This window comes from Notolepis coatsorum (assembly GCF_963971535.1).
Source record: "Notolepis coatsorum genome assembly, chromosome: 10".
In the NCBI taxonomy this organism is placed as follows: Eukaryota; Metazoa; Chordata; class Actinopteri; order Aulopiformes; family Paralepididae; genus Notolepis; species Notolepis coatsorum.
Window position 1 is genome coordinate 27,817,392 of NC_140174.1, and position 27,054 is coordinate 27,844,445.

At 44.4% G+C, this 27,054-nt stretch overlaps 1 protein-coding gene across 1 annotated transcript; it reads left to right on the plus strand.

Annotated features, from left to right (window-relative positions):
- On the plus strand, window positions 1-25,369 carry nt5m (5',3'-nucleotidase, mitochondrial). The gene is made up of 5 exons (XM_084323245.1): window positions 1-786; window positions 1,681-1,781; window positions 3,685-3,745; window positions 13,876-13,990; window positions 21,567-25,369. The coding sequence occupies exons 1-5, from the start codon at window positions 505-507 to the stop codon at window positions 21,704-21,706; spliced, it is 699 nt and encodes a 232-aa protein (XP_084179371.1). The 5' UTR covers window positions 1-504; the 3' UTR covers window positions 21,707-25,369.
- Window positions 25,370-27,054: the final 1,685 nt, after the last annotated feature.

Genomic DNA, 27,054 nt, shown 5'->3' on the forward strand with positions numbered 1-27,054 from the left:
CAGTAGTAGCTTACTAGTTCGAGGAAGACACCGCACCCTTGTTTGATTAGTCCTCGGTGCACCACAAAGCAGCTTGTTGTCATACTGCTGCTGTACTGTGCTTGACACGACACACGATTGATTGATTGAATCAAGAGCCGTGTGGTTCCTGGATAGTTGTCGGGCATTCAATGCACAGTGAGATCTAAATGAGTCCCAATGCAGTGGTCAAAAGGAGGGCATGTCACATTTGACCTGCTCAGCAACTGCTAGCTCGTTAGCTTTAACCTGGCCGTGTTATATAATACGAGTACGGGCCAGATCATAACACCAAATGACAAAAGTCAGCGATGAAACATGAACTATTTGGGGCTGTGTGAAATGACAACATACGGTAACATTCCTTTCAGAGGCTCGGAAAACAACACAAGTCGAGCGCCGCAGCGGCTGTTTATCCGACCTGTCAATGCGGACTTTGACCGTCGTATTTTTTTTTAAAGAGGATTATTCTTCCAAGAGTCAACGATGTCGTTCTTCCCCCGAGCTATGCGCCTGCTGCTGGGGAAGGGGAGGACGTCGCTCTGTGGCCGCCGGGCTCAGTGGGTTTCCGCATTAAACATGTCGTCTTCCCCTTCGGGTCAGAGACTGCGGGTTCTGGTGGACATGGACGGGGTCCTGGCGGACTTCGAGGGGGGGTTCCTGAAGAAGTACCGGGCCAGGTATCCCGACGAGCCCTACATCCCACTGGACGACAGGAGGGGCTTCTGGGTGTCATCCCAGTACGGGGGACTGAGGAGCGACTTGTGTGTAAGTGGAAATAATACACAATAATAATAACGAGTTGGCTATTAATACTAGCCAGTAGCCACTCAAATTGACAACAGGAAATCTAAGGAAGACAATCTTGTTTCTTGTTTCCTTTACATTCCTTTACATTCCAATGTACAGTTTCTATGTCAAATGTATACTCTCTTTTCTGGACTATTTTTGTACCACAAACTACTGTATTTGCAAATCTGGTATGTCATAGTACGTCATGTATGTCATATATGTCCTGATGCATTGAAAATGGGGGACCCTGATGTAAACAAGACGAAAGTCTTTCTCTGGTCTGCATCCCCTTAACAATTGTGTGTATTGAGCTGTACTGTATTGTACCCATTCTGCAATCTGTTAATAAAGTTTTCAATCAATCAATCCATTTGGCTCACCATAATCCCAAGATTCTATTTATGTGTGACTGACAAGACACACCCAGTAACTTCCTGACCATACAACTTGCAGTGAGCCAACTCTGTCACATGTCTTCTGCGGTCATACAGTCTGACAGAAGGTCTTTCATTAGACTAAATAAAGTCACGTCAGTTATTTCCAGTGAAAGATGATACTTTTGATAACATTATGTGTGACAAGTGATAATTAGGTGCAGATTGTTGAGATTTTATTTCTTCTCCTTAACGCAGAGCAGTTAACGGCAGACTTTGAACAGGTGGTTCACGTAATGCAAAGCATGCACTGTAGCCTGCGTGGTCGACAATTGACATGCTATAAACTACCACCTACACGACACCGTGACCCCACCTCCCCCCTCTTACTCTCTCTCTCACACACACACACACACACACACACACACACTTACAGACTCGCACGCATGTACATTGTGTGCCGTTGACGATAAGCGGGTGTGTTTGTTTGTTATAGGAGAAGGCCATCAGCATCTGGGAGTCCAAGGACTTCTTCATAGACCTGGAGCCCCTGCCCGGAGGAGTGGAGGCCATCAAGGAGATGTCCAAGATGGACAAGTAAGGCTTGAGGACGGCGTCCTCACACTCAGTACAGTAGAGGAGTCCTAATCACACAAGATCAGTCATATAGTACAAGTTCCACTCACTACGAGGCCTCGTACACAGAGTTTTACTAGTTTTAGGGTAGCGGTTTTGGAAACTTCAGAATGGCTCATTATGAGAATGTTCACACTGTTGTGGTCACCAAGGCTGGCATGAACATAACAAAAGTCCTAAACTACTAACCTTCATACTGTCTTTTACTATTATGCACTTTGCTACTAAGGAACCTTGCCTATATTACTACCTACTATGCTGATATGTCTATACTCACTGTATCTGTGGGGTATTAAAAAGTCTTATATAGTATTCAATTCATAATTCTCAATTTATCACCTTAAAAAGGTGTTAAAAAGTCTTAAATTTAATTTGCACAAGTATAAAACATTTTGGGGGGCAGCCCGGCTTTTGGGATATTAAATATATGAAATGTTTTTGTATTCAAGTCGCTGTTTCTTTGCGGGGCTACCAGGAGCTTGGTGCGTCTGGCAAGAGCTTGTATGAAATGTGCAGGAATTTCTAAGTGCAGCCGCCAGTTCAGTGTTGCTATGTTTTTTCTTTTGCTAGTGTGGTCGTGAAATTTGTATAACATTTTGCTCTAAGTGGTATTGAAAAGGTCTTAAAAAGTCTTACATTTAACTTGTTGAAACTTGCAGATACCCTGTTCACACACAATTGGTCATCTAGATCCACTCACAATGAGGCCTCATACACAGATTTGTACTAGTTTTAGTGAAGAGGTTTTCGAAACTTCAGAATGACTCATTATGAGATTGTTTACACTGTTGCCATCGGCAACGCAGCCACACCAATGTGGTCACCAAGGATGGCATGAACTAACATAGTAAGAGTCATATTGTGCACGATGGGTCTCACGATAAACTACTAACCTTCGTATTGTCTTTTACTATTATGCACTTTGCTACTAAGTAATCTACCTTGCCTATATTACTACCTACTATGCTAATATGTCTATACTACTATGCACTCAAGACTGTAGCACTCAAGTTCGACACTGTTTGACAAGCAATCTTACTTACCCTTAGCTGCCAGAGTTGTACCCTTCCTGCTGACTTGTTGTACAGAACTTGTAAGACGCTTTGGATAAAAGCATCAGCTAAATGACTAAATGCAAATGTATTATATAAGATTAGTTAGGCCTATATAGTGAGATGTGAGATTAAGTATGACCTTGCCGTGGTCATATTATTATAACAGTCATATAGTAAAAGATTGGTCATTAGACCATTAGACACATAATGGTAGAGATAGGGATAGGTCTCCCATCTAGTTTTATTTTTAGTTATATCTTGTACCTATAAATGATCAGTGATTCTGTGCTTTGCTCACAACAAGGAAAGGTATGCATAGGTGGCCTTAAGGTTCAGGGGGGGGGGGGGCTTCAATAGAGTAACTTATAATCGACCAGCGACAGTGTGCCTGATACCAATGGCTGTATTCATATAACATAATAAACTGGTCGATCCATGGTACAATTATTATTATTATTACAAACGTTCAAGCAAAGGACAGCCAATGAGCAGGAGGAGTGTCAGGCATTTGACCTTGTGTTTAAGTAAACAGTGTGGAAAGGACAGGCTTGTGGAACGACTTACAGAGCATGTGCAGTGACCTCTCCTTCTCTACAGCGTGTCAACATTTTGTAACAGCGCCATTGCAGGGCATACATGTAAACACCTATATCTTGGCTGTTTGCGTTGATTGCAGAGAGAGACTGCGAGAGAGTCATAAAGGTTGCTAGAGGCTTTGGGTTGGTGGTGGTGGTGGTGGTGTATGTATGTGTGTGTGTGTGGGAGGGGGTCATTGTCAACATTCTAATCCTCTACCGTTCTCTCCCCAGTACAGATGTCTTCATTTGCACCAGCCCCATCAAACATTACCAACACTGTCCTTATGAGAAGGTAAGCTCACCTCTGACCCAGCAACATGCTCTGTTCTTGTCACATTCATAAAACATTACTAACACTGTCCTTATGAGAAAGTCAGCTCACCTCTGACCCAGCAACATATTATATTCTCGTCACATTAATAAAACATTACTAACACTGTCTGTAACTGAGGGGTACAATTCCCTGACTGTATTGTTAGATATGATACTTACTACCACTACCTCTTGTACTTTAGACTCTGGCCACCCAGTACTAGGTATAAATAATTATGATAAACACTCCCACCTGATGAAACGGATCCAACACAAATGTACCAAGTCGAAAGTCTGCGTTTAATAATAATACATAGCAAAAGGTATGTACAACGATCACTTAATTACATTTATGATTTGAAATAGTATGCACTTTTATGGCAAATGAGTATTCGTAGGTAGATCAATATCGAATGTCCAATCTCTGATTGCGCAGGAAGCAAATATACAACCTGGAATATTTAGGGAACAATAGCAATGATACTTGAATGATTATATAGCTGGATACACTAGGGGAAGGTTCCGACTGCTTGTAGGACAGCTGGAGGGGGGGGGGTAGAGTCTGGCTGTATCCCGTCTGGCCGAGGGTATCCTGGGAGAGCCCACAGTCGTGCGACCCGGTGCCCAGCGATCCTCGATCCACAGATGAAAGCAGTTGGACTCTCTGTGGCCGGCGTCCTCCGGTCCACGATGGAGAGACGTGAGGCGACCTCGTCGTGTAGAGCGTCTTCTCACCTGTCGTCCTCTCCGGGGGGGGTATTTCCAACACACCGCAGTGTTGGCCTTTATCCATAGAATAATCAAAGTACTCAAAGCATAATCCAAGCCGGGGAAGGCTAGCCGTCGTCGGTAGAATAATCCAATATACAGGTCCACTCGCTCTTTGGCCTGGAGCTCCTCGGGTGCAGCTTCACGTGGGGTCAACCACCCTGGATAAGCGTCCAGCTGATGCCCGAAACGATGGGGGTGCTGATTACTATAGAACTCTTACCGCACGAGGCACTACATATGAATAGACTATTATTAGCTTAATAGAATACGTCCAACTCGACGATATAGTGCCAAATATGACTATTCAAATATTAATATACACGATGTCTCAATGCCGATACTGGGCCGAATTGGCCTTACTGCCCACACGTGGTTCGCGGGGAGGCTTTTGCGTCTGTCACTCTGTTGGAGGGTAAGGAACTGGACTAAAAGAAAGCTCTACTTTAATAGCGCAGTATATATACGCACTATGAACAAATAGTACCATTAGTGGTGCGGTAGACATATTCCTACGCGGAACTAGGACTTGTCCATACATGTTGAGCGGTACGATTGAACCTGGTCTGAGGGGTATGGCGACCTGGCACCAAGGTCTCGTCCAATGGTAGAATGGAGACTATTATGGGATGTTCAGTAGACTAGAAGGGATATTCAATGCATATTGTACAAGGAATATACAAGGGATATCAGGGGATATACAAATACAATTAAATATATATATATATAAATAAATATATATATTCGGTTTAATCTGATCCTTCAGAACAGCCGCCCCCTAATTGGTCCCAACCCAATTAGATAAGCAGAGACAGATTAACCGCACTGTCTACCACTCAAGGGTTCGCTGTAAGGGTCAGTCAACTCACAAAGTCATAGGGTCATGGTCATCATCGATTGTGTCTGGGAGTCGGGGCAGTTCTATGAGCCTCGCCACAGGACGGGTGTAAATGTGCCCCTGGACGAGTACTTCAGCTGCTCGGACCTTGCCATCGGCACCGGTGATCACTTTGCTTACGCGGCCAGCCGGCCACATAGCTCTGGGTAGTGACTGGTCAATAATCATGACGACTGTTCCTTCCGTCAAATTGTCTCTCTCTTTTACCCACTTCTGGCGGGTCTGTAGAGACGGTAGGTAGTGCAGTAGGAAACTGCTCCAAAACTTGTCGGCTAATACTTGGCTGTACCTCCACATTCGTCGGCCGTTCGCTTCTTCAGGCCGGTACATTGTCTGGGGTAACGCGGGATCTAGCCGCCCCATCAGGAGGGTGTTGGGGGTGACTGGGTCGACATCTGCTGCATCACTGGAGACGTAACCGAGGGGCTTTGAGTTCAATACTCCCTCAATCTCCGTGAGGACTGTCATTAGGACTTCTTCCGCCACAGTCTGGGCCCCAAGTACTGCGTACAGGGCTGTCTTTATAGAACGTACTTCTCGTTCCCAAGTTCCACCGAAGTGGGGTGCGTTTGGGGGGTTGAATTGGAAGTCAATCTGGGCTGGAGCGAGGTGGGTCTTAAGTTCTGGGCCCATAGCTTGGAAGCTCTCCCTCAGCTCTCTTTCTCCGCCTTTGAAGTTTGTCCCGTGATCGGACAATAATGTAGACGGTTTTCCTTTCCGTGATGTGAATCTTCGGAAGGCCATAAGGAATGAGTCTGCGCTCATGGTCGGAAGGAGCTCGATATGTATCGCTCTGGTGGTCATGCATTTGAATACAATACCCCACCGCTTCTCGGTGCCTCTTCCTTTCTTTATGTGCAGCGGGCCAAAACAGTCCATGCCTGTTGAGTGGAATGGCTTGTCGCCGAGTCGGAGGCGACATGGAGGTAGGTCAGCCATCCGTGGTATGCTGGGCTGCGCGCGCCACTTTCGGCAGTCTAGACAGGTTCGCTGGAAGCGTCGCACCGCCTCTCTTCCTTGAAGTATCCAGTAACGACGTCTGATTTCCGCGAAGACTCTCTCTGCTCCTGCGTGGTGTACATCCTCGTCGTATTTCTTTATAATCAGCTCTGTGACCTTGTGTCGGCTGTTCAATACGATCGGGTACTTAATGTCATCCGGTAAATTGGGGGCTCTCCGCAGGCGACCACCCACTCTGATGAGGGTATGTGTGTCACTCTCGGGGGCCAGATGAATCAATCTGCTGTCTGATGGGACGGGCTTTCCTCCCTGTAGACAGTCTAGTTCATCGGGGAACGAGTCTCTCTGGGCTCGTTGCAGTAGAAGCAGTTCTGCTTCCTCGTAGTCAGCTGCTGACATATCAGCGGGGGACTTAATCTCTGGGTGGTGCCGCAGGAATGTCCGTTGCTGCGCACTCTCTATGGTAATGCAATCGTCTATGTGGGGGTCTGCGGAGACAACAGTGCTCAATCCACAGAACATGGGTTTCTTATTCTCAGCCTCCTGGTCACTTGCTTCCCTCGGGGTGGGCGTGGGCCAATCTCCTTCCGGGAGCTTGAGGAATGCTGGTCCGTCACTGTAGATGTTATGACGGGTTAAGTCATCTAGGGACATTCCCCGGGTGATGACGTCAGCTGGGTTGTGTTTTGTATCAACATAGCGCCAGTTTGCTTCTCCGGTTAACTCTCCGGTTAACTCTTGAATCTCAGTGACTCTGACTCCCACGAAGACTTTGTATTTGCATGAATCCGATTTGACAGGCGAGTACTGTCGTGGAATCTGACCACAGGATTGTTCTATGCACCGGAATGGTGAGCTCACGTTGGATGAGCGTGGCTAGATGCGCTCCTGCGAGGGCTGCGCAGAGCTCTAGACGTGGGATAGACTGTTGCTTGCGTGGGGCTATTCTCGAGCGGGCGAGGATGAATGCTGTGTAGATCTCTCCCCCCTCTTCTTGGGCCCGCAAGTAGGCTACTGATCCGTAGGCGACCTCGGAGGCGTCACTGAAGACGTGTAGATCCATTTTACATGTCTCTGGCCTCACCGTGGGTGGGAAGTAGCTTCGGCGTATATTAACGCCTGGGAGTGAGTGGAGTTCCATCTCCCACTCTCTCCAGGTGGATGTAAGGTGTGTGCGGGAATGGGGTCGTCCCAGCCCTGGTCCTTGTCCCACAATGCTCGTACAATCATCTTTGCCCTGGTGGTGTACGGTAGTATACATCCTAACGGGTCATATTGTCGGGCGAGTGTTCTGTACACACTCCGTCTGGTGGTCGGTATTGCCGTCGACCTTCCCTGCTCCGTGGTCAGGGGTTTGTGTCTATAGTGGAGCGAATCTGTTTTGAAGCGCCACACTAGTCCTAGTGTCATCTCTTGGGCTTCTCCTGGGATTGTGGCCATCCAGGTCTCGCTGCTCGCTGCCTTGTCCTCGGAGGAGAGGCTGCGCAGTACGTGCGGATCGCTGCTGGCCCACTGCCTGAGATCAAAGCCGCCTTTGATCAGAGAGGCGCGGAGTTTATGTAGGAGAGCCTCGGCTTCTTTCTGGGTCGAAACGCTTTGTAGACAGTTATCTACGTAGAAGCTGTTCTTCACACTGTGTCGGACCTCTTCGTCCGCTGCTGGGTCCTCTGCGACATGTCTCTGTAGTGCAAATGTAGCACAGCATGGGCTGCATGTAGTTCCGAAAGGGAGGACTTCCCATTGGTAGATGGCTGGGTGCTCATCTCCTGGCCTCTCTCTCCATAGGAACCGCAACAGGGGCTTGTCCTCCTCTACTAATCTCACCTGCAGGAACATCACTTTGATATCCCCGCTGATAGCCACCTTGTCCTGGCGGAAGCGGAGTAGTACGCCTAGTAGGGAGGGGCCGAGTGTAGGACCGGGCAATAGCTCTTTATTCAGATTTTGGGATCCGATCTGGTAGCTGCAGTTAAACACGATGCGGTCTTTGCCGTTGTGATGAACCTTGTGGTGGGGCACGTACCACGATTCAGTCGTCTGGTCGGCCTCTTTAATGTCAATCTTTGTGACGTGTCCCGCTGTGATGAGCTTCTCAATCTCAGCGCGGTATACACTTTCTTGGGCGGGGTCCTTGGCTAAGCGCCGCTCTGTGTTTAGTAGGTACCGCTCTGTGGCGTCTTTCTTTGCGTGAAAGGTAGGCATCCCTTCCCGCCGCAGGAGTGGCGTGGCGTATCTCAACACGCCGCTGACTGGGACTCTCTTTGTTCCCGTCTCGAGGAGGTTAATGGCGTAGATGTCGTCTTTAGAGCGAATGTCTTTCTTTTCGTTCTTAAAGGGCATTTGTTCTAAGGTCCATAGCCTCTCTACATGCTGCAGGAGTGCGGTGTCTCCCTCTGTGACTCGGGAGTGGAGACAGCTAGTGGCTGTGGTTCGGTTGAGAGATTTGGCGAGTGGGCCTTGGAGAGTCCATCCTAGGCGGGACAGCCTCTGGGTCCGGTATGAACCCGGTCTATCGGGACAATGAGGTCTGCATGGTCGGAGCCTATCAACAGTGTCGGGGTAGCACCGTCTATGAGTGGGATCGGTAGCTTGCGTAGATGTACATATTTCTCCATCAGCTTGGCTACGGGGTATGTGTACCGCGAGAGTCCTATTTCTTGGCTGGTGAAAGCGTCTGTAATCCTGTACCGTCGCTCGGGCTGGCCGCTTGCTGCGATAGAGAATGAGACATTCTCGCCCTTTATCGTTTTCAAATCTCTTCTTATTGTCCGAATTGTCATTTGGTTTTCGCTCCCCCGCAGCCCTAGCTGGGCCGCAGCGGACGCGAGCAGAAGGGTCTTCTCTGACCCGTCATCAAGGACGGCGTAAGTGTCCATGACTTTATTCTGGTAGCTCAATGTCACACGGACTACCTTTAAGAGCACTCTGGCTCCGCTGCTGCTGGCGGGGTCGATGTACATGACGCTTGCTTTGCTGCTTGATGGTGCGGGTGGAGGCCGCCGTCTGTTACTGTCGTGGAGTATGTCCAGATGGGCTCCATCGCACCGACTGCACTTTTTCTTTAAGCGGCATTCGGCTGCCATGTGTGATCGCGCACAGCGAAAACAGCGTCTGTTGGACTTTATCCATTGACTCGCTTCCTCCGCATTCATCTTGGGGAATGAGTCACATTGTGACAGCCAGTGTTCTTTCTCACAGTAGGGGCACACTATCTTCCACTTCTCCTTTCTTGAGGGGGTACTGTGGCTCCTACTGCTTGGCACTGACTCCGATTGGTGCATGACAGTCACCGATCTTCTTCCATCATTTAGTCTCCTGGTTCCTTCTCTGGAGCCAGGGGTGCTCCGTCCGAATGTATCTAGCCGTAAGCTGCTGACTTCTCTCGCCAGGAAGTCGGCTAGATCGAGGAGGTTCAGTTCGGGGCCATTAGGGTCTCGGTGGTCTCTCTGCCGCCTAAAGCGCTCCTGTCGGGCGGGCGGTAGCTTCTCCAAGATCCTCTCTACATTTGAGTTGGCGTATAGTTCATGCCTACCCTTTTCCCTCTGCGCTCCCAGCATCCCTACCAGGGACTGCACTCTGATGGACAGGTCGTCCAGTGCTCGATTGTCTGTTGCTGGGGGTAGGCGGTCGATGTGCCTGATCTCCTGGATCACGTAATCCCATATACGTCCATATCTCTGGTCCAACGCTACCAGCGCTGCGGTGTATGGGGTCGTGGAAGTGGCGTAGGCGAGCGCTATGTTGTGCGCGCGGGGTACCTTTAAATGCTTCAGTAGTATCGCGTATTTATGGCGTTCATCAATGACATCCACCAACATTGTCTCCAGACACATGTGGAGCTCCGTATACTGGGCCCGGTTCTCCTGGGTGAAGTCTGGTACCATAGGTGTGCCAATGTATGACGCGGATTGTTGATACATCGGCGAGCGTTGGGGGAGAGGCCTCCTAGGCGAGTCTCCTCCTGCTCCTTGGCGTGGGCTGGTACCGGCTGTGTACCATGGCCCGCTGGTCCAGGTGCTGTTCCTCGGTGCGGGTCGTGCGTCGTGCTCACCCGTGAATAGCGTCGGGGGTCTGTAGCGCAGCTCCGCGGGGGTATAGCCTGGGCTGTACTGGACCTCCTGGTCCGGTAGAGTACTGTGCTGTCGTCGGGCGTGGTTCTCCTCCTCTTCCTCTTCGTCTTCCGTTAGGTCATCCAGGGCTTGTAGTCTCTGATTTAGCCTCTCCGCAGTGTATGCTGCTCCTTCCCGGTGGCTGGGTCTCGCTTGGACCGGTTGGGGAAGGGGGTCTGCGGGGGGTATAAACATCGTCTGTTGGTCAAGTTCAGGGTCGCTTACTCGGCTAGGGGATGCCGCCCTGGAGTGATGTCTAGACGAGTTCCTGGAGCCTCTGGTGGAGGGAGGGGGTGTTGTCCTTCTGATCAGCTGTTCTATTAGTTGCGCTTGTGCTCTGTCGCGCTCGGCTTCGCGCTTGGTGAGATCCGATTCTCTCTGGGCACCGGTGGCGGCGCGCTGGGCGTCGGCCCGGTCTCTTGCCATATTCTCTTCCATCTGAATGCGTCTTATTTCCAGGCGTATGTGCTCTTCTTCGCTCCGTTGCTGTATCTGCAATCGATCGCGTTCACCCTGGAGTCTATCGCGTTCAGTAGAGGCTTTCAGGCTGACGAGGAATGCCTGCTGTAGTGTCCTCTCTGCCTCGCTGGGAGAAGACGGTTGTATAGGGGAGCCGTCCCTTGGGGTACTCCGTGCGGAGTCTTGGAGCTCTATCTCCACGGTGCTCTCCTCATCTTCTTCCGTGCCGAGTTCTCTCTCGGTAGTGTTGTCTTCCTCCCGGGACTCGTCGGGGACTACTTCTTCGGTATTGGCGGGGTGTAAAGTCATGTCTGGTTCCCCCTGGTCCCCACCGTGAGCTGGGTCAGTTACGTTAGAACCCATAGGGGCCTCTATGGTCGGGGTAGCCTGGTCGTTAGGGTTAGACATAATTTTACTTTCTAGTTTTACCGCGTTTACTGTTGGTAGAAGACTAGGTTGTTGACTGACAGCGTAAGCCTCTAGGTACTGAGGGAGCTGTCGTTTGCGCCGCGGGCGTTGTTGGTTAGGAGGATCGTTTCGTGGAGTGTTCATCATAGGCCATTTTAATATTAATAACACTATATTAATATTACACTGATTACCCTCCGGCTCGAAGGACCAATTGTAACTGAGGGGTACAATTCCCTGACTGTATTGTTAGATATGATACTTACTACCACTACCTCTTGTACTTTAGACTCTGGCCACCCAGTACTAGGTATAAATAATTATGATAAACACTCCCACCTGATGAAACGGATCCAACACAAATGTACCAAGTCGAAAGTCTGCGTTTAATAATAATACATAGCAAAAGGTATGTACAACGATCACTTAATTACATTTATGATTTGAAATAGTATGCACTTTTATGGCAAATGAGTATTCGTAGGTAGATCAATATCGAATGTCCAATCTCTGATTGCGCAGGAAGCAAATATACAACCTGGAATATTTAGGGAACAATAGCAATGATACTTGAATGATTATATAGCTGGATACACTAGGGGAAGGTTCCGACTGCTTGTAGGACAGCTGGAGGGGGGGGGGGTAGAGTCTGGCTGTATCCCGTCTGGCCGAGGGTATCCTGGGAGAGCCCACAGTCGTGCGACCCGGTGCCCAGCGATCCTCGATCCACAGATGAAAGCAGTTGGACTCTCTGTGGCCGGCGTCCTCCGGTCCACGATGGAGAGACGTGAGGCGACCTCGTCGTGTAGAGCGTCTTCTCACCTGTCGTCCTCTCCGGGGGGGGTATTTCCAACACACCGCAGTGTTGGCCTTTATCCATAGAATAATCAAAGTACTCAAAGCATAATCCAAGCCGGGGAAGGCTAGCCGTCGTCGGTAGAATAATCCAATATACAGGTCCACTCGCTCTTTGGCCTGGAGCTCCTCGGGTGCAGCTTCACGTGGGGTCAACCACCCTGGATAAGCGTCCAGCTGATGCCCGAAACGATGGGGGTGCTGATTACTATAGAACTCTTACCGCACGAGGCACTACATATGAATAGACTATTATTAGCTTAATAGAATACGTCCAACTCGACGATATAGTGCCAAATATGACTATTCAAATATTAATATACACGATGTCTCAATGCCGATACTGGGCCGAATTGGCCTTACTGCCCACACGTGGTTCGCGTGGAGGCTTTTGCGTCTGTCACTCTGTTGGAGGGTAAGGAACTGGACTAAAAGAAAGCTCTACTTTAATAGCGCAGTATATATACGCACTATGAACAAATAGTACCATTAGTGGTGCGGTAGACATATTCCTACGCGGAACTAGGACTTGTCCATACATGTTGAGCGGTACGATTGAACCTGGTCTGAGGGGTATGGCGACCTGGCACCAAGGTCTCGTCCAATGGTAGAATGGAGACTATTATGGGATGTTCAGTAGACTAGAAGGGATATTCAATGCATATTGTACAAGGAATATACAAGGGATATCATGGGATATACAAATACAATTAAATATATATATATATAAATAAATATATATATTCGGTTTAATCTGATCCTTCAGAACACTGTCCTTATGAGAAGGTCAGCTCACCTCTGACAGATGTTCTGTTCTATTCACATTCAAAACATAATACAATATGCACAATCATTCCAGACTGTTAACGGTCTTTGATTCTGCCAGTGACTGAAAAGGAACGGGCTGAAGCATAATGCTTATATGCCAGCACAATATTCTTATCAAATTAAGCCTCCAAAATAAAAATTACTCACACTTGTAACCCTCAAAAATAGCTATACACCATTTATCTGAAAACCAGAAGCGATTATTATTATTCTTAAATGTATATCAGCATTTTTTCGTCATGTTCTCCTTTTAATCCCTTTCTTCACTTATTGAAAGTAAACTTACAAATATCTCAAATCATATTTGCTCTCCTTTATTGAAAAAAACCCCACTGCACACAGTCTGACAGTAACTGTGTTTTAACTATGTAGAAGATACAAACAAATACAAATACAAAATGGGGGACCCTGATGGAAACAAGACAAACGTCTTTCTCAGGTCTGCATCCCCTTAACAATTGTATGTATTGAGCCGTACTGTATTGTACCCATTCTGCAATCTGTTAAATAAAGTTTTCATTAATTCATTAATTCAACATACATGACAAAATGGCGCCACACTGTGGGCTCCGTCAAGATTGTGCTAAAACTCTCAGGGGCTCATACAGAAACAAGCATTTCATTGTAAACTATTCTGTATTTTATTGTGACAAATAATATTTGAAACTTGAAACTTGATAGAAGCCTTTGTTTAGGAAGTGGCTACTGTGGTTCCTCATTCTGAATCATCTGCTCTCTCTCTCTCTCTCTCTCTCTCTCTCTCTCTCTCTCTCTCTCTCTCTCTCTCTCTGTTTGTTTGTTTGTTTGCATTTGTGTTTGTACCAGTACGCATGGGTAGAAAAGTATTTAGGACATGACTTTCTAGAGCAGATAATTCTGACCAGAGACAAGACAGTGGTGACTGGAGATGTCCTCATCGACGACAAACCAGACATCCTCGGTGAGTTATGTGTGTGTGTCAATTGGCTTTCAATTCGGTTAATTCAGGAAGTGGATTTTTCTCAAAAACTGGAAAGTTACATGTATAAGATAAGATATTACTTGATTGATCCCCTTGGGGAGATTTGGGCGTCATAGCAGCATGGGAGGGGAGGTAACAGGTATGGGCAGGGTAATAGTAGAAATACATAAATATAGGCAATAACATTTTATCTGAATATGAATGCATGACTAAATATGTACAAAAAATAACATACACAAATTAATTCACATAAAGCCTCAGGTAGACGATTCCACAACTTCACCCCACAGACAGATAGCACATGCTTTTCACAGTGGTGTGTACAGTCAAGTTTCAAGTTCAAGTATCTTTAATAGTTGTCATACAGAAGTACAGAATACTTTCATACAAAATGCTTCTTACTGTTACGCTCCAGAGACTGTGCTAGACAAGATAGTATCAAATAACATAGTATAGCATGTAATTTTAGAAGAAGAAAATGAGGTCACAGTGTTCGGTATAGACATATGTACAATGTTCTGAGTTACCATATAATATACAATACTATGCAGTGTACTAATGTCGGCTGTTTTAAGTTAAATCTCCCCCTTCTCTATCTATGAAACAATGTTGGATGTTGCAGTAGATTATGTCTTGCTTTATACACAATTTGTGCAGTTTTGAATGAACAAAATCTCTAAATTTCAATGTCTGTAACTTTAGAAATAGTCCATTGGTGTGTTCATAATATCCTACATTATTCACTATTCTGGTTGCTCTTTTTTGCATGGTGCCTATTGCCTGTAGGGTGCTCTTGTAGGTATTACCCCACACCTCCACACAGTAATTGAGATATGGCATAATGAGCGTGCAGTACAGTGTATATAGTGATTCATGGTTCAGACTTCAGAACGTGCCTCATTTTACCCAGTATTCCAACACTCCTTGCTAACTTGGACCTGACATGATTGACATGGGGTTTCCAGCTGAAATTGTGGTTGATTAAAACTCCTAAAAATGTGTTCTCATATACTCTTTCCAAGCCAACGCTATACATTTTTTTATTCCACCGGAGTATTCAAATGTGGGTTCCGAAAGGCGGCTGGGTGGAGCAGCGGACATTGCGCTCGTCACCAATGCAAGAGACACCGGGTTCAAATCCGGCTGTCGGCGTTGCCTTCGGCTTGGGCCGGCCGCCATACTGGCTCAATTGGCAGAGTCAGCGGGTGGAAGTCGATGGGTGGTAATCTGGACGTTGTGGACAGCGACTCCTACAGGTCGGTTGGGGGACGCCTGCACAGCAGAGACTGGAAATAGCGGGGGTAGTGTGAGCCTCCCACACGTTACACTTCGCCAATGAGAGTCCGCGCTGGCAGGTGAAAAGATGTGACAGGCTGCCTCCTCGTGTACCGGAGGGGACACGTGATGCAAGGTTTCTATCCTCCCTATGACCGACCTGTGGGGGGCATATGCGAGCAACGTTCAAGACAGGGGAGGGGAGAATTGGAAACAGCGAAATTGGGATGGGAGAAAAATAAGGAGAAAAAGTGGATAAAAAAAATATGTAGGTTCCGTTTCCCAAAAACCATGAATTTCTTTATTCTTTTATATTCAAAGATAATTTATTAACATCAAACCACAACTTCAGCTTGCCCAGTTCTGCTGAGACAACCTCCAAAAGATTCTGAGGGTTCTCCCCTGCACAGAAGACATTTGTATTGTCAGCGAATATAACGCATTTTAATATATTAGAAACATTACATATATCATTAATGTATAGTAAAAACGATTTTGGTCCTAAAATGTACCCTTGCAGGAGTTGCGGCACACCATATATGTCTGAAAGTGAAGACCTATATTCCCCTATCTGCACAAATTGTTGTCTATGTTCTATATAACCTTTTAACCAGAGTAGCCCTACCCCTCTAATCCCAAACCTTTCCAGTTTCTTTTAACAGAATCTCATGATCAATTGTATCGAATGATCTTCAGATCTATAAATATGCCTAATGCAAACATCTTATTATCAATTGTACTAGTTAGTTCTTCTACAAGATCCATTAGCGCCATTGAAGTTGATCGATTTGTTCTAAAACTTTTTGGATACAAAAAAAGAATTGACTATCTGTGAGCAACTCATATTTTTCAAAGAAACGTCCAAACGTACAACAAAGAGTTCTTGAAAACTGGGAAAGCAGGGAAACTGGCCTGTAGTTAGTAAAGAGATTTTTTTCACCAGCTTTGAATATCGGAATCACTTTAGCGGTTTTCATTCTACTGGGAAAGGAGCTTGAATGATAGATTATAGATGTGTGCTATTGGGTCAGCGATGCATTCAATTACTTGTTTAATTAAAGTCATATAAATCCCATTCCAACCCATATACAAATATGAGAAAAATAAACAGTGTGAACAAAGGTGCAGATGAGGGTCTGTATGCCCCATCAGTTATACATTTACATTTTGTTATTTTATATGTTACAATAAATATAGCCAATAAATAATAAATATGACGTATATCATGCCAGTTAGGGTACAGACCCTCACCTGCACCTTGTATATACTGTTTATAATATATTCAGATCAAATTTCATTGCATTTTAGTGCTGTCAATAGATAAAAAAAATCAACTAATTAATCTCACAATTTTCTGTAATTAACCCTTTGATCGCCGGGGTTAAATTCATAATTTACCATCCCTCGCCAGCCCTATTTAACATGGAGAAGTTCCCCTTCTTTGCAGGGCTATTGATTGATTGATTGATTGAAAAGTTTATTAACAGATTGCAGAATGGGTACAGTACAGTACAGATCAATACATACAATTGTTAAGGGGATGCAGACCAGAGAAAGACTTTCGTCTTGTTTACATCAGGGTCCCCCATTTTCAATTCATCATAACATATGACATACATAACATGACATACAGATAGATCTATACATTTATGACATACAGATACATCTATACATTTATGACATATCAGATTTGCAAATACAGTACTGTTTGTGATACAAAAAGTGTCCAGAAAAAGAGTGTATATACATTTGACGTAGAAACTGTACATTGGAGGAGGTTGGGTGGGTGGGGTGGGGTTGGTGGGTGGGGGCTGTACATTGGAGGGGGGGGGGGGGTTGGGGTGGGGGACACTGTACACTGTACATTGGAATACTGACAAAGCCATACTTGGTAATTTACTGTACAACTGGGTTAAGACATTTGTAGGGGCCAGTTTCGAATTGCAGTCTCCCGTAGGTGTTCTTTGAGAGTGTTTTTGAAAGTGGGTAGTGATTCACATTCCTTTACAGCTTTGGGTAGGGCGTTCCACATTGATGTGGCATAATTGCGAAACGTGTTTAGTCCCTTGTTTGAGCCGAATCTGGGTTTAACATGATTTGTGGAGCTCCCTCTGGTGTTGTGATCGTGGTATTCACTGACCTTTGGGAAGTATTTGGACATGTACATGGGCATGGCCGCCTAGTTATAGTTGAAAGTGGGGGTGCAATTATAATTTTTTTTTTTATTATAATTTTTTTATAATTTTTTATTATTATTTTTTTTGACAGGCAAGGGGTGGTTTGGAGGGCGTCTGGCACGACCCCCTCCACGGCAGATATGTTTTTCATTTAATGAACCTGTACGTGCAATTTCCTGCAATATAGAGCCTTCAATCTTGACTAATAAAGCTGCTCTTTTCACTATAAAACTCAGTTTATATTGCAGTATGATAGCCAATTACTATAATAATAATCTCCTTTCAAATAGGCCAAGTTTTTAATAAGAAAGAGAGAAAAAATACCAACAAGGAACAATAACAGGGTCTGCTGTAAATATAGCCTATTTTGTGTCTTAATTTGTTATGTTATCCTACACTTTAAGCTGTCTGATATTTCCATTACCTGTAACTCTTGGGTCTCTTTCTCTCCTTCTCTGCCTCCTCCCTGAGTCTGCACACCATATCATTCTACATTAAGGAGAGCAATACACTTATGAATACACTGAACCGGTTTGAATACACAATCTTTATGCTACTCTGTAAAGAAAGGGAGAGAGGGGGGGATATATAATCCAAGTATTTGTGTCTTAATTTGTTATGTTATCCTACACTTTAAGCTGACTGTCTGATATTTCCATTACCTGTAACTCTTGGGTCTCTTTCTCTCCTTCCTGAGTCTGTACAGTCACCATATCATTCTACATTAAGGAGAGCAATACACTTATGAATACACTGAACATCATTATGAAACATTTCTATTGCACCCTTACTTACAATTCATTATGAATTGAAAATGGGGAACCCTGATGTAAACAAGACGAAAGTCTTTCTCTGGTCTGCATCCCCTTAACAATTGTGTGTATTGAGCCGTACTGTACTGTACCCATTCTGCAATCTGTTATTGATTGATTAAAAATGTTATTAACATATTGCAGAATGGGTACAATATAGTACGGCTCAATACACACAATTGTTAAGGGAATGCAGACCAGAGAAAGACTTTTGTTTTGTTTACATCAGGGTCCCCCATTTACAATTCATAATGAATTGTAAGTAAGGGTGCAATTAACACCGTGCAATCCATTATTTGTGGAGCCCGCCCTTTAAGTCTTTGAGCTATTAGGCTACTAGGGTTCTTACTTTGCGTTTTGGTGTACTGAAAAATGCTCCGATGTCTGTATTCTTCCTTTTTTCTGCCATGTTACCTGGTTGGCTGGACACACACACACACACATTTTCATTTCAGGTATTGTACCTTAAGATAATTGAACATCTTGATTTACCGTAAATCCTCAAATATAGGACGGGTCTTCTATTTACCTCAGCTGCAAAGAGCACCAGGCCTTTATTAGAGAGGCTTATATAAGAGGCAGGCCTTCATTTAAAAAAATGACACTCATGGACATAATCCCTTCATTTTCAGACTTTTATTGCATTATTATTATTATTATTATTATTATTATTATTATTATTATTATTATTATTATTATTATTATTATTATTATTATTATTATTATTATTATTATTATTATATTAAAAAAAAAAAAAAAAAAAGTAAATCTTTTTTTTGGGGGAGCCCTCGTCACTAAAGGCCCACGGGCCGCAGCCGTCGTTAATCCGGCCCTGCTCGTCTGCCATAGCGAACGTTAAAATTTGCAAACGAAGTCAACGTTATCCAGCTGACGACACCACATATCTAGATATATGACAATGTTAGCTAGCGGCTAGCACTAAAGCTAACGCCAACCAGAGGGAAACTTTGTTATTATTATTGGTATGACCAGATGGCATTTCGGACCGTGAAACAATTTTATTGTATTGCGTGGTAGAAGTTATACCACTCAATAGTAAAGATGATGTCTAACATAATAGTTTGTTCGAACAACTGAACTTACTTAGTGGAAGATCCTGCTGTTGTGACAAAGTGTTCACGCTGCCTGCCTGCGTACCAGTTTACACCTGGAGGCTGCCTGCAGCGCTGTGAGACTGGAGTGCGCCGGCCGGGCTCCGCTTTGTCTGCTCAGTTCTGCTGGGGGCTGGATCAAACCATATCGGGCAGGGGGGTGTCGCAATCTTTGGAAACTTAAAAACTTGCTATTAAGTGTCATTGCGTATTATTAATTTGATTGAAATTACGTAGTTATGGTTAGATAAGATTTATATATTGGGGGGGGGGGATATATCATATGATCAAAAAGTGAGGGAGCAAAGGGACAAGTTTGCTCCCCCAAGTTCAATACTGGTGGAGCACCCGCTTTGCCTGCTCCATTACGTAGGCGCCTATGTACATGGGTACCTTGGTCGCGTAGTGTATCTTGTAGACCAGGCCCATTGCAAGTTGCTGTACTCTGTCGTCTACTCTAAGCCATCCTAGGTTGTCAAAGTGGGCCGGGGTGAGGTGGGTTCTAGGAGTCAGGTCAAGCAGTAGTCTGACTAGCTTGTTTTGAGATGTTTGTAATTTGTTTTTTAGTGCCTTTGAGGTGCTTTGGTACCATGAGGTGCAAGCATAGTCGTAGTACCCTTGAAAGAGTGCTCCTGCCAGAGTCTTCAGGGTATTCTTATTTACCAGAGAGGAGATCCGGTACAAGAATCGAGTTCGTTGGTTGACTTTTTTTATTACATTGGATGCCATTTTGTCACAGGAAAGATTAGCCTCTAGGATGGAACCTAGGTAGGTAATTTCATCTTTCCTTGTGATAATATTGTCCCCCACTGTAACCGATATGTATAACTTTTTAAATTCTATTGCTAAATTGACATTACCATGGCCCATTCAAAGTCCTATATCTATTGTTCAGGGTGTAGCAACGTTATACTTTTTCATTCACATATTCATACTAAAATACGGTCTAAAGTATAAGTATTTCTCCAGAACGTGATTTATAGCTCCAAATGCATTATATTGATGATGAAATACAGTTTGATAGCAATCGCTCACCTACGCGGCCGTCCCGGGTTCGCTTCCCGGTGACATTTGTCGCATGTCTTCCCTGCCTCTTCTCCCGTTCATCCTCTCCTCATCTGTCGGTCATGTCTGACCATGAAAAGCAATAAATGCTAAAAAAGAAATCTTTAAAAAAAAACGTTGTCGGGGGAGCTCCAGTAGCTCACCGCGTATCTCGGCGCTATTTCGGCGTCGGGGACAACCGTGCGCGTCACAGATCTGGGGTACACAAGTTCGACTCCCGGACTCGCCGTATTTTCTCAGAGTGTCTTCCCCTGATCTATATCCCATTCAACCTGTTTCTGTCGGTCATGCTTGACCAGAAAAAGCGATAAACGCTAAAAAGAACCAGCTGTCTGGTCAAAGTTTAAAAAAAAATTAAAAAAAACGTTGTCATTTCTCGCCTGTACACGCTACTATTTTGAAATCACATCTATATTATCGGTATTATGTTTCATCATGAATGCATGAAAGGGGGGGGGGTAGTTTTTTATGCTTTGATCGTCACCAACGGAATACGTTACACAGTACATTACACACATACGCTCTCGCAATGAAGGAATTATTGGATCAACGCAAGATTGATACCATATAGCCCTTACCTTGACTAGGATGTACCCCAAAAAGAATATTCCAATTATCTGATCGCCATTCCAAGTATTGATGTCAATCGTGTCGCCATCATAATCCACCAAAGAATGAATGAAGAATGAATCGGGATTGTTTGATTCATATCAATCCATGCGTTATAACCGCTCGTTATGCCCAACTAGGAAAAGTCCGCCCGGACCTAATATAATCGACGCACACCCAAATACACAGTCTCAAAGGATGTGCAATACCGGCCGCAACCTACAGTACCAGGCGGCAGTATTGGACTTTTGCGATCTCAGACCCATTCCCAATGATAACACCAGGCTCCCTGGATGGATAATAAATGGAAATATCGAATAAAGAAATAACGACCAAAACCCCGACTATACTCGGGTCTGGCGCTGAACGTTCGGCGAGTTAACCCGACTATCATCGGGTCTGGCACGGAAAGTGTTAATCAAGGTCACACAATGTATCTGTGAAGTGAACACAACAGGTTACCAGGTATCACCCTAATGTTTGTGTTACGTCTCCACCTCTGCAGGCGTGGAGCCCGATCCTACGTGGGAGCACATCCTGTTCACAGCCTGCCACAACAAGCACCACCCCCCCGGGCCTCCCCACAGGCGCCTGGTCTCCTGGGCCGATGACTGGAGGGCCATCCTGGACAGCAGGAGGAAGTGACGGAATATATTATTTACGTCTCTCCCACCAGGCGGTGCCTTCACTTCCTGGTGTTGCGGTGTCATCGTCGCCGTGACAACCCGGTAGTGAGCGAAGCGCGGAGCGAACGGCATGTTTTTAATTTTTTTTAACGGGTTTGATGGCGAGGATTAGTAAGTCATAGTTGTTATCACATTTCTCCAATCCTGTTGGGAGAGGACAATTCTTCAGTTTGACCACAAGGGGTCACTCATAGACTGTACTATAAACTAGTGAGGAAAGCATGAGAACAAAATGAATTCATGGTTCATAACGAACACTGAACTTCCCGGTATGGGGTGAGTTAAAAAAAAACATTGTTGATCGGTCGTATTAAGGTTTCTTTGGTCGCTGGTCACTTCTTTGCGTTTGTGTTTGAATAGGGAAATCTGTCTCCTTTTAAAACTTAACCTAATAGCCATTTAAGTAGGTTCCTTGGCCCGGGTCCTCAGGAAACAGTTTACAACACTGTAGGTGTAGGGCATGAGAGACTCAGCAGAGAATCTCATTTAGTTTCAATAACACTGCACTCCAACACACACACACAGACACCTAACATAGCACATAGTCTTACCACTAACAGTACTTAATGAATATGCCCTGCAGAAGCTAACCGCAGTAACTACAATTGTTTTCAAAATTGAGTTATAAGTGAAATTGAACTTCTCTATCTGTTTTATCTTGTGACAACGCTTCAGAGTTCAATCGTGCTCTGTTTTAGAGAAGAAGGGTATAAAGAATTGCAGTAACTACAAAATCACTGGGCAGACAAAGAACAAAGAACTTTAAAGCAATTTTTCTCAGCTTCACCGTTTCCGTAGTTACTGCGGTTATAGTGCTGCAGGACAGTATAGACTAGAGAAGCGATGACCGAAACCTTTATACATCAGTGTGACCGCCGTACACTCCTGTTCCGCCTGCTACTGTTTGAGAATCACTGTCTCGTAATGGTTCAGTATCGATTACCACCTTTGTGCCATATGTAGGTATTAAAATAAGGATAGGGAAAAAATATATATATATACGTACGCATTTTAAGTTTTTAAAGAGTTAATATGGCTATATCTAAGTTTTTTATTTTTGTCGTGTACTCTCCGTCGTCTCCTGGACTCCTATGCATCCTAACTCACTCACTGAGTAAATAAATAATGCCATTTAAAGCCTAGCGGTTGCACACGCACACGCAATGCCAAAACCTGCATTTCAAAACGAGTACCGACTGAAATGGCGATGAATTTATCATCGCCGATAAATTGCAGATTAATACTTTTATTTTTAATGGATAAAAAGAAATGTAGTCCAATCTAACAATAGTTTTCTTAAAGATGACTTTATTTTGGGTTGATTTAGAGATATATTCAGATGCATAACTAAGGATACAAATGATCCTAAGGTATATTTAGATTGAGCTAAGATAAGTGAAAGAGAGGCTATATTTTATTAATGATGTGAGAAGAATCTGTTTAGTTCATTAAGTATTTAAATTTATTTGCATAAGCTTGTGGCATAAACAAGCATTTATCTCCCACTGTAAACAAATCTGCATTTGTCTTAAAGGTCCCCTCCACTCAAAATTGTTTTCTCTATGGTTAACTCCCCTTGGGAGCATGACTTTGACTATACAGATTATTATTTGTGCAGAGCTTGTCACCAGATCACCATTTTCAGATTCTCCCCCCTGGAAATCTGAGTTGCATGTGTGATGTCACTAATAGATGGACCTTAGCTAACTTGACACATTTATCTCCAGCATACACAGAAATATGAGTAGGTGTTGACACTGTCTTGAAAGAATATAAACTGACTTGGAATTACAGGTAAATATTAGGGATGGGCACAAGTAATCTTGTCTTCCCAGATCAAGTACGCGCAGGAATTACTTGAGTAGTGCTCCAGTCATTGTTTAGGGAAATCTATTCTCAGAAGGCATCTTAAAGAGCATTGCAGCAGCAATAACGAGTTGTTACGTAGAGTCACACACAAACACTCACACGCTACCGATTGTTATGACTCGCTCCGTGGACATAACAATGCATATTGGCAGTCCAAAAGAGTCAGGTGAGGAAAGCATGAGAACAGGAACAGCTCAAGGAACAGCGTACGTATCAATAGTCTATGAACGCAAAGCGGGCGACATGTTGTTGGCAATTTGGAAATACCCAAACACGAACCGCTGTCTTTTAGATGACGCTAAGCAAGCTGTGCAAAAAATCGTTCACAGTAATGCTAGCAAAAACCACTCGAGTTCAGTTGAAACGGTGAGTAATGGATTACTCACACCCATCCCTAGTAAATATCATTGAGTGCTTGCTGCTGATTTGCATATTCATAGATTTTTGCATCCTTAACGGAGGTAAAGGTGTAGAGATGCTGCTAAGCCATTTTCAGTCGTTTATTGAACAATGTGGTGGGAAATAAATCATATTCATACAAATTGTCATTCAATACAGAACAGTGTTTAAAATTCATTCAGGGGATCTTTATTGTCACATGTTGTGCGAGACTTTGGCTGTAGAACGCCTTTTCCGCATGTTATGCCACAAACAACAAAAGCTGTGGACAGATGTTTTCACTGAGCACCTCAAAACACCTCACCTCAACCCTCTCTACGGTCTACCTTCGCAAGCGAGCCTTGCCTCCAAAAAGCGACTTTCGGTCTTGCCAAGATCTAAAACTCGGCATTCTAAAAGAACAACCTCGATGCCGCTAGCAGGCAGTGACATTTTGGTCCAGTCCGACGAAAACAGTCCCTGTGTGACTGATAACGTACTATCTGGGAAGGACACGACAGAGGCTTCACCGCCGTCACGGAGGACGTACAGTATTTGGACTTGAGAGATGTGTGTCAGACAGACCCGTGCCTAGTTTTATCTACAAAGACAAAACGGGTTGGTGCTAAATCTCTTCTGTCCACGGTGTCCCTTATCCGTCACTGTGGTACACGTAGCCTCTGACCGCGCTGCATGCGATGTCGTGTCTCATCACGCTTAAAATACTTTCAATAGTACCGTGGACTGTGTACTTTTCAAATACACTCATTTCCTTCCTCGAGGCGCTTCCTAGTAGTACCGTCAAGGGGTTAACGACTGAACGGCCCCTCCTGAGGGACGCAAAGGAAAGGAGGCGAAGAATATATTGGGCCGCATGTCCCGAGTGTTTTGTTCTATATGATCGCGCTCCTAATGGCCATGTTTTTTTGGAGTGGAGTCACACGACCACAACAGTCCAGTCCACCACTACATGACGAGCAGGACATGTGTCAGACATTGTGTCAATGAATGTTTCTTTGGTGCTTGGGGGCGGGGGGGCATATTTGTCAAAAAAACATCCGTCTTCTTGGGAGATCATTAACCATGTGAACCCCACACACACAGGAATGGCACATTAAATAAAGAATGCCACACTTTGAAAATGTTTATTTTTTATAACCGACATTTGTTGATTGATATGGAATTTTCTTATTTATTATTTATTTCTTTATTGTATTCCAGAACTAAACAATTGTATTCATTATCATAATGGTATATATACAGTTACAGTTGACAGACTGTAGGGGGCACTCTTACACTGTGGTTCAAGCATACGGCATTTGAGTTATTCCTCCTCTTGCTCAGGTACAATGAAACACCTCAATAGTATTCTCATGGTACCCTATTCCACTGAAATTAACGTGAAAAGGGAGTTGTTTCAAAGGTGATAGGTCAAAAACCTTTGGCTTCTCAGCCTCTGTGATGCCGGAGGGAACGTGTCCTTGCTCACAGATAAGAAACACCCATAGACACGACATCACTATCATGAATGTGACAACAATAAGCCTGGAACAACTCATCGCTCATCATCCCCGAGTGAAGCTCACATTGTTCAGCCACCGCTCCTCCACAGTCCACACTGTAGAAGTTAAGTTGAGCCTTTATTAATCCCCTTGGATTCGTCCGTCCTTTGCATTTGACCGATCCTAACTGTTTAGGAGGAGTGAGGCGGCCACACAGTGCGGCGCCCGGGGACCAACTCCAGTTGTAATGCCAGTACCTTGGTCAAGGGACCAACTCCAGTTGTAATGCCAGTACCTTGGTCAAGGGACCAACTCCAGTTGTAATGCCAGTACCTTGGTCAAGGGACCAACTCCAGTTGTAATGCCAGTACCTTGGTCAAGGGACCAACTCCAGTTGTAATGCCAGTACCTTGGTCAAGGGACCAACTCCGGTTGTAATGCCAGTACCTTGGTCAGTACCTTGATTTACAAATTATACGAACAGCTCTTTTCATATTGGTACAAACGAAGGGAACCAAGTCGTATCTAGGGACATCTATGGACCCAGTGTCAGAAATATTGTGTCTGTTACTATGCTTGAGTAAATTGTAATGGAGAATATCAATTATTATAAAAGTGAATAACACCATGCTAACATTGACCAGATGTGAATAATTGCCACTGAGCTCATTCAGCACATTCTTGAGATCTAGTGTACAAAACATGCAAATGAATAAAGGGCATATGATTTACAGGGGTTTTTGTAGATACAGTACTGAATTGTGCCACCTGTTTTTGACTATTTGAAATATGATTATAGAATATCAGGCCTATAAATCACCTTATTATGGCCAAGTCATACATGGATTGGGCCAAATCTGGATTTAGTACCACCAGGTGCCTGTAACAGGGCAGCAAAGACAGCGAATGAAATCTACTGTAAGTACAGTTACTTTTTTATAATTATAATTTTATAATGTAAATAGCTCCACCATTTTTCTAGACGTTCACAGACGGGTAAAAAAACAAACTACGTTATATTTTATGGCAATAACGTTCAGGAAATAATGTCAGAATTCTTCGCTAATAATATTTTTAAACAGCTTTGACAGTGGCTGGTGTGAGCTGGGTAGTGTAGTTTTATGAAATTTCGATGTCCATCGAAAGCCCTGGGTCTCCTCTCCCTTAGGACTACAACTGGCATGATGCGTTATTTCCTTGCGTCTAATTCATCCGGTTTCCGCAGGGATGCGCCGATATATTTATGAACTCATATTTCGCTAATAACACTTAAAATTAGGGATGCTTGATATTGGCTTTTTTACCGATACCGATATTGTCCAACTCTTAATTTCCGATACCGATATCAACCGATACCGATATATGCAGGGTTTCCCCCCCCAAAAAATGGAATCATTTCAGGTAATTAACATTACATATCTTTTGTTGTGGAATTAACACAACATTATGCATACTTTTGACAATAAATAAAATCAGAATTTGTTCTTACTTGCTTGCCTGGGTAAATAAAGGTTATAGAAATGTAAAAAAAAATATATATATTTTTTTGAAAACCGAT

Coding starts and splice junctions, on each gene's coding strand:
- nt5m (XM_084323245.1), top strand. CDS start 505: ATGTCGTTCTTCCCCCGAGCTATGCGCCTGCTGCTGGGGAAGGGGAGG. Junction 3,746..13,875: donor AACACTGTCCTTATGAGAAG/GTAAGCTCACCT, acceptor TGTTTGTACCAG/TACGCATGGGTAGAAAAGTA. Junction 13,991..21,566: donor CGACAAACCAGACATCCTCG/GTGAGTTATGTG, acceptor CCACCTCTGCAG/GCGTGGAGCCCGATCCTACG.